Here is a 13,612-nt window from a genome sequence, read left to right on the forward strand (position 1 = left end):
GAAACCCACCGTTAATCCGCATTCAAAGAATGATTCTGGGATTGATGGGACAAACAAAGAGAAAGCATAGGCAAGGTACGGACAACAAGACAATCGGTGCAGCTGCACTGTACAAGTACCAGTATTTACCTCCGGGAGACGTGCCGCACCTCCCACCACCCTTGCAGTCAAGCCGCTGCAAGCGCTGTTGGAGATTTTCCGAAGCACGTCATACATGGATAGAGCGCACACTATATGCAGAGAAAAGGCTTGGGACTCTCAGAAAAAGAAACTCGCTACGCTAACTGATTGAGCCCTCTGTTAAAGACCAACTGCAAAAGTTGTGCCTGGCCGTGAAAAATGGACTGATGAGAATTACACTCATGGAGTACTATAACTGGGCTAGGCGGGTTCACTACGGAGTAAGGTAGTGTACGGCCACATCCTCGAGCACTGGCCACATGTTTCCCTACATGTAGATCACAGATACGAAGTAGATCGCATGTTATCACTTCGCAGTTCGCAGACACATTCTCACATCGCACCAATCCGAGCAACCCTTCGTGCGAGGCTCGACTACGGCTTATCTTCTTGTAGTATAGCGCGAGAAAGTGCTGGCTAATAGTAGGTAGGTGCAATCATGTGGCTCCGCTGCTGTGTTGGTTCAAACGGTTTACATGTTGGAACCATTGCAAGTTCAGCAAGGAAAGCAATTAAAAGTGGTTTGCTTGGAACGTGGTTGCTGTACGTGAGCCCTCAAGGCTGTGACATAGTCCAAACGGTTGCTCAACCCAACATAAGAACGCCAGGAGTCGGACAGCAGCCCGATAACGCACACGCTAAGTTCTCTACCATAGGTTGGGCGGGAATGGGGACGAAGAGAAAGAGCGAGCTCCGATTAGCCAGGGCTAGCCATCCAGTAGCCGTTCTTACAATGCCTTTACTTTCAGGTATACATTGACTGGACCGTGGCGGCGTAGTCAAAAGTCTGCCCCGTTGGCTTGTTTTAATCACTCGAGGCCACTGTCACAGGAGCAACGAAGATTCAGACAACGGGTATATCGGACGCGGACGGCGCAGTAACCATCCCTGTAAGGCCAAGGTTGGCATTGCTGTCCATGCTGACGGTAGGGAGACGAGAGCCACAAAGGTTGGGCGACACGCAGCTAGGTGGCTGAACAAGCTCACCAAGGCCGAGCCATGCTTATCCGTGGTATAGCTTGATGTCAGTCCACACACTCTGCTGCTCTAAGAGTGTGCGGCATGATTGGAAGTGTGCTGAGCTTGGACCACATATCGGGTGTTACCTGATCCAGTCGGTGGTGAGTCGTGAGCCGTGACAGGGAGCCTTCGTAAAGCGAGAGGTTGTGGTGTGCGTCTAGCCAAGAGGTATTGGGTTCTCCAAATCAAATGCTTGGTCCTCAGTTGCTGGAATCAGCAACCTGCTCTGGCGGCAAGACAAGAGCGCAGGCAAATGATGCGCTCAATAGCTCTACGAGCGGTGTAACAATTCGACGGACATGATATGAAAGCCAGGAAGCGGCAGCTTCGCCGTCTGGGTCGTCGTGGGTCGCAAGAACTTCGAGGTGCGGCCGATCCAAGGGCGCCTTAAATATGGAGGGGAGCCATAGGGCTTCGAAGATATGTTCAGACGGCATGGGAAGCGGACTGTGATGAGGTCAGAGATCAGTGTTGGACTACAAGTCAAGATCCTGCGGGCAATCGGTGTTTGCCATTGTTTTCAGCATCGCTGCACGGAAACATCTAGGAAGCTTTGAGTTAGAATCTCAAGTATCTGCACGATATGATGGAAGCCGGGACGGATCTGGGGTAAGTGTGGATGTGTACGGTGGTGTTGAAGTGAGGTCTAAGTCGATCAGTCAGATCCAGGTCTGGACGGCAAATGCCGTTAGCGGGATCCAGCGTTACCTAGTGGCGTTGGGAACAGCATGGCAGGGGGGAAAATGGGACCGAAAATTTTGGCGGAGAAAAAAAAGTCGCGTTCAGGGTTATTAGAGAACTTATCGCGTTTAGCGTGTTGAATGTAGGCCTCGACTGCAACGGCCATTGCCAGGCCGTCACATTCCTGACTGCCGTTATCAGGGCCTCCCATACGTGTACACAACCCACGGATACTGTTGCTCGGCAGTCCGTAGGTGCCTTGGTTTTGTCTTGCGATGTTGGCACTTGCAAGGCAGGCACGCCGCGCACTCAGGTCTCCCTTCGTCTGCACATCATGCCGTGCCCTGCTTGCCAGCCGCGCGCCGCTGCCGTTGCCTGGCGCCATCGTAACGTGCTATGCAGTCCGTCACCATTCTAGTTCCGGTTCGAATGCTCAAACGCCCAGCGAACCGCTTGACTCGCAGGCGGAACAATCACCGGAGAACCGACGCAAGTTCCGAAGAAAACGAAAATTCAAGGGCTTCACGCAATCACAAGAGGCGAAGGACGGACTGCAGGCGTTGCAATCATCGGGACAGCAAAACGACTCAGAGCAGCATCAAATTTCGCAGCCACTGTCGCAGTCACAGGAGCAAACCGACAAGACCGACAAGAACGAGAAGAATGACGAAACCGACAGTAACGACAAGTCCAACAAGAACGACAAGTCTAAGAAGCCCGAAGAGAGTTCTTCTGGGCGAAGTGAGAAGAAGATTCGCGTGAGGATGTCGTCGAGAAGAATACACCTGTGGAAGGAAACTCTCCAGGTGTTGAAAAATTTGCAGGCTCAGCAACAGGCGTTGGCTGCTGCCCAATCCTCCGTTGCTGCCAGAGACTCCCAGTCATCTGACTCTGCTGATGCCGGCTCTGCTGGCTCCGATGCCCTCTCCAATAAGGGGGCGAGCGGCCGGCTCGAACGCAACGGGTCGGTATCCCCGGTTTCCACCCCCCTTGGTAGCGACCCGTTCCGTGAGGCAAAGCTGCTCGAGGGCGCCTTGGCTGTACTCAGACGAGTCCTTCATCAGGAAGCCCAACTTTCACTGCCCACGGGAACCGAGGCAACAAGCTCCCTGGACTCTGAAAACCCAGCTGGAGACGCTAAACCAGCCCTCAAGTCCCCCGAGCCCGGACCTACAGCCGACAGTCCGGCGCCTCCCCCCTTAAAGCCTTATCAGCAGCTCAGGGACTCGAATGACAATCGCCACTTGGAGCGTTTCGTTGTCGAGTCCGTCGATTCCTCCAAACTCGAGTTGACACCCGTAAAGAAGCCGCAACCCCCTGTACCAAGATTGGCCCATGGTCTGGACCGCGTGCTCTTCAACCCGGGCGTCTACTTTATGCAGGATCCCCGGTCTCGAGTATATAACTTCGACCCCTATCTCGCTCGCATCATGCCCGTCAAAGAGTTTGACTTTAACGCGCTCAAGCGGTATATCACGTCATCCAAGGATACCACGCTCATAAAAACGGCCACTGAGCTCGCCAAGAAGTACACCGGCTCGACATCGAGTATGACCTCGACATTGTCTCATTTCCATTACCTGCTCTCTGCCTGGCGTCCCATCAACCCCTGCATGATGTCTCGTGAATTCCAGATCGAGTCGTTCAACTATACCCGTATCATGCGTGCCCCGGCCGCCACATTCCTCCATTGGAAGGATGGGACTTATGCCATCGATGCCGACAAGGAATTTGACTCTGCAAACATTCTGAGCATGCTGGGCAAGTCGATGGAGAAATTCCTGACCTTACCCAAGCAAGACTTCGAAAAGTACAGAAAAACTAAGTCGGACCAACTAACCGACGAGGAGCGTAGTGGGCCCGAGTCCTATCACTACACGACTATGGGCGATTTCATGATGCGCTCTCAACTTGATGCTTTCGACCCCAGACTATCGGGGACCGGCATGTTTGACCTCAAAACCCGGGCGGTCGTCTCGATTCGTATGGACACGCAGAACATCCATCATGGCCTCGGCTACGAGATTCGAGATCGCTTTGGCCAGTGGGAATCCTTTGAGCGCGAGTATTACGACATGATTCGGTCCGCTTTCTTGAAGTACTCGCTCCAAGTCCGCATGGGCCGCATGGATGGTATCTTTGTCGCTTTCCACAACACAGAACGCATCTTCGGCTTCCAGTACATCGATCTCCCGGAGATGGACTTATCCTTACACGGCCAGAAGGAGAGGAATCTAGGCGACCGCGAATTCAAACTGAGTCTCCATCTGCTCAATAAGGTTCTGGATAAAGTAACGGCGAAGTTTCCCGGAAAAACTCTCCGCCTCCACTTTGAGACGAGACCTGGCGACCCTCCCTTCATGTACATATTCGCCAAACCTGTGACGCCAAAGGAGATTGAAGACGTTCAGGGGGCAACCCAGGCCGCAGTTGAGAAGTTTGAGCGTCGTATGATGGGCGTCACACCGGGCCCGGAACCAGGGCTAGATGAGGAGGACGGTGGCGAGGACGATGGGGGTGAAGGGGCAGTGGAAGAAACTATAGAAGAAAGCGGAACTGAGGAAGAAACGAGCCTTGCTGTCTGGGAAGACGTGATGCGCAAGGTTGAACATGCCTTGGAGAACGAGGAACAGGGCGTGATGTCCGTCCGTGAAGCCATTGAGTATGCCCTAAAACAAAGCGGCCTTCTCGAGAGCAGCTCTCCGGATGAGACGGAGCGTTCTGTAGATGCTTTCCTTGACGCCTTGACAGGCAATTCCGGGTCTATCACGCCGGAAGACCAGGCACCATATATTATCGGGCGAGATCAACTCGTTGGTGGAGAAGGTGTTCTGGACAAGTCCAAGGAATACGAGACAGCCGCGCGCACCGCACAGGGTGCCAGCGACACCGGTGGAGAGCACAAACCGCAGCTACCGGCAGCAGATGGTCCGTCGAATAAGGAGCCGACCCTGAAGGGCTTGATCCTTCGGCTGGCATCTCAGTTCAGAAACATGCCAAATGAGCAACGGGCCTTGTCCGGCCGGAGCGAGACTCAAGCGCAGGAGGACGTGCACGCAGATACACAGAGGCTTCACAGCGCTGTAAAGATCCTGTCGGAGCTCATAGTGCAATCCAGGGAGCCAGAGGACGCCGCGAAGCACGAAGGAAACGATGTTATTGAAACCGGCTCTCTGTCTGTGGAAGGGGGCATGGAGGCCAAAAAGGTATCCGAAACGTCTGCACCAAAAGCGGCAGAGACTTCAAACGGGGAATCCGCTGAAAACGACGAGTTATACGGCCTCATTCTTACCATAAGAAACAAGGTTGACAACGAGTATGTGAACCGCCCTGAGAACCTAGGTCGCAACCAGCGCTGGGTAGTCGAATACGCGATGGAGGAAATCCAGCCGACCAGGCGTGGGAGGCTGTACAATATGCTTCTTTCGCGCCGAAAAAGGCTTCTTGATCCCAGCGACAATACGGATGACAAGTGGCTCAATCCCTATCTCCAAAACCTGGCGGAGTTGAGCCAAAAGGGCCGTTCGTTTCGCAACCGCGAAAATGCGCGGGCCAAGACCTACCCGGTCCAGGTGTACGGTTCCGAGGAGCCCTATAGTTATGAATCCGTGTTTAAGGGCGGTGGAACAAGGCCATACAAAGTGTGGGAACCAGAAAGAGCGAGTAAAGCCGCCAGAAGGAAGGCATCCCCCAGCCAACAGGACAAGGATGGTGATGATAACATGGCAGTTGAGAATACCAAGGAGAACGTGGATGAGGCCAGACCAACGGGCTCGCGAGCTTCTCGAGCTTCTCGACGCAGAGCCAAGAGGCGGTCAGCGCGGGAGGAGGACAAGGACAGTAAGGAGCTCAGTGGCAATGAAAAGGCCGAGTTTAGCAAGGAAACTGGGGACTAGAAGGACTATAGACCAAAGCGATCTGGCATGATAGTTGTTCTCATACCTGTGCTGGTTGGAAGCCTCCTATAGATCTGTACCATCTTTGTAACAACAAGCCTACAGTCACAAGTTACAATACTCTCACCTTCGAAACCCGCGCTTGCCCAGGCACTCCTCACCTGGCAGCCCGTCCCATGGCAGTTCCGGGAGAACGCTTGATCAAGACGACTTTATCACCACACGCTGGGCTTCCATGTGACTGCTGTTCCGCCATCGTCTGACCATACAACTAACTCCTCCTGTGCGTGCTATTATTAATAGGAAGCTTTACTGCTCTAGAATCAAGGAAGGACGTCTTGATCTACATTTCAGCGGGGACCAGCGGCCATCCCCCCAGAGCACTACATACAGGATACGGATTCGACGCAGTATAATCAATGAACAGACGACCAAACCCCTTTGACCCCTTACAATGTGCTACGTATACAAAATGTTGTCATTCGGAAGCCTGACTTTGCCCCGTCATAAGGGCATCACAGCCGACTACTTAAGCATACATACCAGGCCATGGTGCTGGCGGGGGCGAGATAACAAAGTATCAGCAAACCCGATACTCATTTAGAGTAGGTATCCTCAAACTGCAGCACAAGCATGCAAGTTCCCCGTATGCCATACGAAGTATGCTATGCATCACAACACAATTACCGGCGCATGAAGCCGTTTTCCGCTCTTCCACTGCAAACCGAGTGGTCAGGAGTCACAGCTGATGCTTGACTTCACTGAACATTCATAACCATCATGCTGCACCGTCCATGACCAGAGAACCCCGAGTGCCGGATGAATCCCGCCGATATGCCGGCTCAGTGACCTCCAAAAGTGATTATAGCAGATAAACGGTAGAAGACGACAAAGATCCTACCAAATCGACCAAACGCCGCCGCTATGCACTAGTAGGGTTTGTTTTGCCCCACTCTGTAATCGTCCATTCTCTTCCGGTTCTTGCTCTCCGCGAAACCTTGAGCATCCAGGCATGGGTCTGGGTATCAAGGCTCGTTCGGTTTTGGCCAGACTGGGCCATCGAAGCGCACCCCGCTAAATCCACGTCCCTCCTTCCGCCGCTGGGTACGCGTCAAAGGTCGCTACAGCTCAGGACTGACGGCTGCGGCGCAGCTATTGCTTGAGGGATGGAAGCTAAGACTGTAATTGGTTGACGTTGCCGATATCGCACCAGTTGTTTACGGGCTACACATTCTTGCGTCAGCCTTTGATGGTCACTTGGTATCAGATTGAACTCGAAGGGTAAAGCACATACCAAACAGCTGAGATACCTGCACCAGCCGCAAGTGGTGCGGTAGACGTAGAAGTTGTTTAGGAGCAGGATGAAGACGACAAAGACAAGCACGAGGGCGCCCACGCGGATGAACCACCAGGCCCACCAGAGCGGCTTACGGCCCTTGAAAAAACCGACCGGATTCTTAAAGAAGGAGGGCGGTGTGCCCTCGCTGGCGAACCCGCCACTAACGTGAGAGGTGGCGTACGGCACGTCGTCTCCGATGCGTCTTCTGAGCGAGTTTGGCGAATGCAGAATGGAAATGCCGAGCGCAAGGCCCATAAGAAAGCCGCCAATATGCGAGAAGTTGTCCAGGCCTGGGAGCAGACCTAGAACGAAGGAGATGACAATGTCGAGCATGATGAAGATGAGGTCCTTGACTGGGTTGACACGGTCTCGCCATGAGTAGAGGAGGTCGAGCAGCGTCAGAGCGATGACGCCGAATAGTGAGCCGGAAGCTCCAGTCGAGGCAATGATAGGGGCGGCAAAGTTTCCACCCATGACGAAGCCAAAGATACCCGAGCTCACATAGACCAGAAAGAAGCGAATCGAACCAATCGATCGTTCCATATCCCTTCCCATGGTTAGCTGAAGCAACATGTTGAAGCCGATGTGGATGACGCCGGCATGCATGAACATGGGAATGATGAAACGAAACCATTGGTTTGGCTCTGGCTTCGTATCCAGAGGGGTGTTCGGTTTGTAGGCGGGTTCCGGAACGCCGCCGAAACCACAGAGCTCAGAAAGGGTGCAGGCGTTTTCGGGTTTGCTCATGTCGAGCGATGTCGCGCTCGGGCAGGGCCAATCTATCGGCTTCTCGGCGTTCTGAATCTTGTCCACATTGTGCATGCATGGCACAAATCGAGCGCCCATATTGACAAGTACGTATGGCGATGGACCGATCATCGGGTTGAAACTTGGTTGTATCATGATGGGGGAGCCAGTTGCCGTTGCTGCGCGCTGGCGTTAGCTACAGTTCGATCGTTTTCTCGCGTCGAACATCCGGCAGCACGCTTACCATTTTTTACGAGCTCGCCGATGAAGACGCCCAGTTGAACGAGAGTGAAGAAGTAGACAACGAAGGGGATGCTCTTGCGGTTAGAATTCAGCATTCCCAGTTCACCCAATCGAACGCGACCTTTCCGTCGCGGCTTGGGCTGTGGTGCGTCGTAGACATGGTCTTGCATCTCGGCGTACTTGGATGTGCCCGGGGGCGGTTGATCTTGCAGGGGAATGTCGTCTGTTGGGTGATTGTAAGCCATATCGTCGGTGCGGGTCGGCGAGACGCCGTAGTAGCCCGTATCTTGCTGGCTTAGTCGATGGTGACTCGAGGACGGTGTGTGCAGCGACTGATGTGTGCTCGCCGGGTAGACATGGTCGTCAAAGACGGTTTCGAAAGGCGAAGACAGGTCTTGCGGCGGCCGATCACCGGGGGCAAGATGCGGCTGGGCGCTGTATGGAGGAGCGGGAGAGGAGGAATACGGCGATGTTGCATGGCGGTTGTAGGAGTACTGGGGTGATGTGATATCGGGTAGCGGTTTTTGACTGTAGTATTCGTTGGCGGACATGGTGGGTATTTGTTGGGGAGCCCTTTTTTGGAAATTTGGGGGGAAAAGGTGATGCGAGCGAGAGGCGGAGCGAAGATAAAGGGGAGAAGGAGCCGGAACCCTGCGGCCTCTCCCTCAAACACTCAGAAGTCAGGGCAGTGTATCCGTAGACAGCGCAGAACTCGATGTGAATTTTGAGACACAAGAGAAGGCGGCCCGAGTCAAGCAGGACCGTCCGGATGGAGATGTTTTGGCAGCCGCAGGCGCAGGGATCACCCCAAGAACTGGAACGGTCCCTGGCAAAGCAGGTGTGGAGAGATTGAATTGCGCACTGTACGGAGTACGTTCGGGGGTATCGCGATTCGCGAGAGCGTTTGGATGAGAACTTTTCACCCTTCCCTGTTCTATTGTTTTTGAGACATCAAGCTAGCCATTAAGGGGAGAAATAAAAAGAAGAACCAGGCTGCTTGATTGTTTGGTTGTTAGGGGAGATGGCCGACAGCGCCACAGCTGACGTATGTACATATTCGTATTCCATCCGAACTTCCAAGCCGCTGAGGCTGGGCCGGGGAGATCGAACAAAAGCATGAAGCTGGAAGGGCCCAAGGCTATGCATAGGTCTCAGCCGGGATACGGATGTGTACTGAACAAAGAGGTTTAGAGCACCGATTGATGTCCTCTGGGGGCCACAAGGTAATTACCTAACTTACTGATACGTATTGTATTGTACAATACAGTATATGGCTCCGTACCTGAGGTAGGTATTACCGGAGGATGCCCCAGCAATTGATTTCGCGTCAGTCCATTTTCCACGATCTCTGCTTTGTTAGGAACTACGCTACACAAGTGGGAGCATACGATGGGGCCCGATCTGTGGCGGCTGTGATTCGTGTAGTTTATGTATGTACTGTATGTACAGTACACGTGTAAGTGGGATTGAACACGAACAACACGGAATGTGTAATTAAGGTGGGTACGGAATGTATAGAGTACGGGCATCAGCCGCAGGAGTGATGCTGCCAATGGCCATCGACAAACTTGCGGAGGAGGCGCAGCTGCCGCCTCATCCAGGGATACAGGTGGATGTTGCATTGAGCGTTGAGCAAGGCCTTGGTGTGGCTGCGTCCGATTAGCTGACCTGGCTCGAGCCTGGGCATTTGGGTCATTGAAAGCAGGATTGTATCGAATTGCAACATGAATAGGTTCTAGATCTCTGCCAACATCACGGCTGCTGCCCGTCATTTCACAAATTCACTGTCCCCTTGCCTTCTCGAGATCTACGAGTCCACTTCTGACTCTGGCAGGCCTTAGGATGATCATAGAAGGCTTACCAAGGCGGGTTTATCACTAATAACACGACCATGTACCTGTAAGTGAATAGGTATCTAGATATATGTTACCTCAGGTATCTCATACGCCGCTGTATATTGTACAGTACAGTATGTACATATGGCAAATCCCCTGTCCACTATCTCTTCCGTCTGCTATATCACCGATATGCTCTTACAGTTCTTTTCCATCTTCGTGATTCTCCTACCCTCCCTCACAGACCACTCCCCAACCCAACTCGCGCCAACCCACACATACTCAGGACGAGATACTCAATCCTTCTTCTTCCCCGACTCGCTGTCAGCCCCTTTCCCCTCCCCCTTCCAAACCTCCTTAACCTGCTGCATAATCAAGTCTCCATAACCCCTCCCGCTCTCCAGCGCCCGCCTCTCCTCTTCCAACCTCCTCTCCTTCCAGTCTTCCTTCTCACCGCCCATCCATAACCTCTCCCAGAAACTTGCCGTCTTCCCGGTACTCACACCCTTGCCGTCCTTGGGGACATACTCCCTGCCCTCCGCCTCGGCCCTGCGCTTCCGCTCCGCCTCCATCAGAAGCCTATTCCGCTCCGCCTGCGGGGGCAGACCAAACATTCCCGATTTCCCTGCCGGCGCAGCCACATCGTCGCTGCTACTACTGCTGGACGACGACCCCGTCGGGGCAGAAGAAGAAGAAGAGGAAGACGAGGTTGAGACGCCAAAGATGCGGCCCCACCGCTCGTTGGAGCGTGCCGTGATGGATTTGCCTGTGTAGTCGTGCGCGAGCTGGTTGAAGGCCCAGAAGGAGGCGCCGCCCAGCACGGCGTTTTGCAGTGTCGACTTCGCAACGCCCCGGCCGCCGCGCGAGGGGAGAATCAGGGCAATCGGGCAGAGAACTGCCATTGCTATGGCGGCGCCATGGACGATTGGGTTCCGCGAAGGCGTGTTACTGTCTTCGCCTGCGGGAAGCGGCAGTGGTGGGTCCGGAGACGACATGATTTGCAGAGCAAATTGTTGTTTCGTTGGCTAGTGAGGACAGAATCAAGCTAGTTAATATGACTGGTCTCAAATCGGCAAATTGGTTCATTGGCTGGCTAATGGTTTGAGAAGGAGTGGACAAAAGCTGAGCGTATTTGATGAGTGTTTGTAGTGTGATGATGAGGAAAAGAGTGAAGCTTGGGGTTTTGTTAGTGAATTGTTATCGATATGTAACCGCCTCGGGAGGGTGGCCCTTGCAAGGCCCTTGTGTAACGTTGAGCCTTGACCACTCTTGCAATGGTACAGGACAATAGCGCGCCAAGCCGCCAACCGGGTACGTCCGTATGCCTTATAAAATACTGGTAATCAGCGGCAGTATTTTTCAGTGCTAAGATGCTCTACTCCGTACTCTTATTATGGGCAAAAGCGCCTGAGCAGTCAATTCCAGTGGTTGTAATCCCTGTCGGCTCTCCAGCGACGCAATATCAAAGAGACGAAGGGCATTCTGCTCGGCGGGTTCTGCAAGAAACAGGTCTCTTTCACAAAATGAAGGAAGGACCCGTATGATTGTAGTAGGCACTCAGTAAAAGATTGATTTGGTAGCCTCCACCTGTATATACAGCTGAGTGTATTCTAACGAAATAATTGCTCCTCAGGTTCATAAATCCCGTATACACTAAGCCACTTAATGCCGTCCAACTTCTCGACTACTGCCTCCTGGACCTTTTCCGGGCCCGCACCACTTGTGTGACCTGTCTGTTGCTTTTCCATCATATGCTTGTTGGCCTCGTGTAGTTGGGGTTGTGATGTTGGGCGGGTTGCGCCAGCAATGCCCGTTATATCCTTGGAGCATAGTATCATGCCAGAAAAGCTGCCCCGCGGGGAAACAGCACGCAGACGCCCATCCTTTCGAAAGCTCATAAAGACAATCTTGGGACCGGAAAGCGTGCCCACCTGCACCGGCACCAGCCCGCTTGCCAGAAGCGCCTTGAGATCGGAGGGTATGTCGATGGAAAAGCCCTCGCCGGTGGCGCAATTGGTGAAAGGTCCGTTGTACGGACCGCTAACCGTCAAGGTCTGTTGTTCCAGCCAAAGAAGCAGGACTAGAAGCTCCCGGTCCGACAGGTGGGTGACGCGGCGAAGCTCTCTCGCCGACCTGCATGTGACGCGAGCATGGAGGAAATCACGCCAAGGCCAATCGGATACCCAGATGCCCTTTGCTATCAAGATGATGAAGCCGGCTAAGATCCATGCAAACATGGTGAAGTTGAAGGGATCGACACCTTCGACTCTCTCCCCTACAGTGAGGCCAGCGACCAGGCCGCCGGCAACCAGCACAGCGGCAACCATGGCAGTAGGTAGTACGTACCAAAAGCAGCTGACTGTGATGGAGCATTCACCAACTTCCCATGATTTGGCGATCTCTATCAATGCCTGCCACTTCCTTCCTGCAGCTGGGAAAATGAGCAGGCCAAGTCGCTCGCGGAAAAGAATAGACTCAGACAATGCTTGGCATTTCCAATCGATAGATGACGTATCCTTGTTTGTCGAGATGTGACTCCCGGGCCGGGGGTGCTCGGTAGAGCTTGTTTGCTTGGTCTCAGTCTTCAAAGCGAAGGAAAAGGTGATGTCGCCGAGCTGGTGACGTGAGTCTCCAAAAGCCTCAAACGAGGCGATGGCGTTGACGCTGGTCTCAAAACCGTTAATGACGGATGGGTGCATACATGAATGCAATATGATGAATGTCGCAACATCACCGGCCGTACACAAATCCATCGTTCGCGCCTGTGGTAGGCAGAAGGGTCTGCCGTTGTCTCCAATGTTATCTGTGGGCATCTCAAACATAACCTTCAATGTTGCATGAAGATGTCCTGATGCTCCACTGACGGTTGGTCCAGACTCGAGTCTTGACCTTTGCATCGCTTTATAGAGGTCAAGCGTTGTCAACAGGCCGTGTGATGCATAGGCGGCCTGAAGGGAGCCCGTAGTCCCAGTGATGCCTCCTGTCATATCTCCGTGAAGATAGATACTACCGGCCGTCACGCCTGCCTTGTATAGAAGACAGGATAAATCGAGGGCCCCTATGCCGGGGTCCTCGACCTGTTTTGACGCTCCTAGACTCATCAGTGCTACCCTCATTGCGTCCGCAAGCCAATACAACATTATACTTGACATCCAGCAGTACTCCACCGCCTGAGGTGCTTGGTCGTCGTTCCTGAGGAGGTCGGGAATCTCCCATTTGCTGTCATCATCCTGTGAACTTTCTTGCAGGTTTTTCAAATAAGTCAAGCAAGTTCTCGCCTTTTCCGGAAGCTTTCTAGCCAGGGCTTTGAGTTTCGTGGACATCCTAGTAATGCAAGCAATCGTGACGACGTGCCAGTACTGGGATGACGGAATTGTTTGCGTTGCGATTCCACATAGAGTTTCACTGATTTGATCAAGGAGACCATCGTAGATTTCGACATGTTGAACTTCCATGTCTTTCGTCATGGGCCTCGCTCGGGTCTCCTCAGTAGTTTGTTCCTGTCCTTCAAAATGCACAGTCACAATTTTACGGGCTGGAGTCTCGCTAGACACAGCAGCCTCATCCTCATGGTTCGTCTCTGGATCAAAATCTCGTCTTGTTCTGAAGGATTCCCCTTTCGTCTCCCCAATTATCGGGCTGTCAAACGCAGCAGCGGCAGTGTTCCGGTT

General features: G+C 53.2%; 4 protein-coding genes across 4 annotated transcripts; 1 reads left to right on the forward strand and 3 right to left on the reverse strand.

Moving 5' to 3' along the window:
• The first annotated feature begins 1,985 nt into the window (after positions 1-1,985).
• N656DRAFT_777815 (Pet127-domain-containing protein) lies at positions 1,986-5,893 on the forward strand. The gene has a single exon (XM_064814888.1). The coding sequence runs from the start codon at positions 2,157-2,159 to the stop codon at positions 5,775-5,777; it is 3,621 nt and encodes a 1,206-aa protein (XP_064671371.1). The 5' UTR covers positions 1,986-2,156; the 3' UTR covers positions 5,778-5,893.
• Positions 5,894-6,950: 1,057 nt separating this feature from the next.
• On the reverse strand, positions 6,951-8,657 carry N656DRAFT_707249 (rhomboid-domain-containing protein; the record flags this gene model as incomplete). Its single annotated transcript, XM_064811416.1, has 3 exons — positions 6,951-7,001; positions 7,072-8,042; positions 8,108-8,657. 3 exons carry the CDS (start codon positions 8,655-8,657, stop codon positions 6,951-6,953), a joined length of 1,572 nt encoding a protein of 523 aa, XP_064671372.1.
• A 1,355-nt stretch (positions 8,658-10,012) lies between these two features.
• N656DRAFT_777817 (uncharacterized protein) lies at positions 10,013-11,199 on the reverse strand. The gene has a single exon (XM_064814889.1). The coding sequence runs from the start codon at positions 10,934-10,936 to the stop codon at positions 10,238-10,240; it is 699 nt and encodes a 232-aa protein (XP_064671373.1). The 5' UTR covers positions 10,937-11,199; the 3' UTR covers positions 10,013-10,237.
• Positions 11,200-11,551: 352 nt separating this feature from the next.
• On the reverse strand, positions 11,552-12,268 carry N656DRAFT_767511 (uncharacterized protein; the record flags this gene model as incomplete). Its single annotated transcript, XM_064813562.1, has 1 exon — positions 11,552-12,268. One exon carries the CDS (start codon positions 12,266-12,268, stop codon positions 11,552-11,554), a length of 717 nt encoding a protein of 238 aa, XP_064671374.1.
• Positions 12,269-13,612: the final 1,344 nt, after the last annotated feature.

This window comes from Canariomyces notabilis, assembly GCF_033297395.1.
Source record: "Canariomyces notabilis strain CBS 508.74 unplaced genomic scaffold N656scaffold_7, whole genome shotgun sequence".
Classification (NCBI taxonomy): Eukaryota; Fungi; Ascomycota; class Sordariomycetes; order Sordariales; family Chaetomiaceae; genus Canariomyces; species Canariomyces notabilis.

Excerpts from the sequence above, each read along its gene's own strand:
- N656DRAFT_777815 (XM_064814888.1), top strand. The coding sequence starts at position 2,157 with ATGTTGGCACTTGCAAGGCAGGCACGCCGCGCACTCAGGTCTCCCTTC.
- N656DRAFT_777817 (XM_064814889.1), bottom strand. The coding sequence starts at position 10,936 with ATGTCGTCTCCGGACCCACCACTGCCGCTTCCCGCAGGCGAAGACAGT.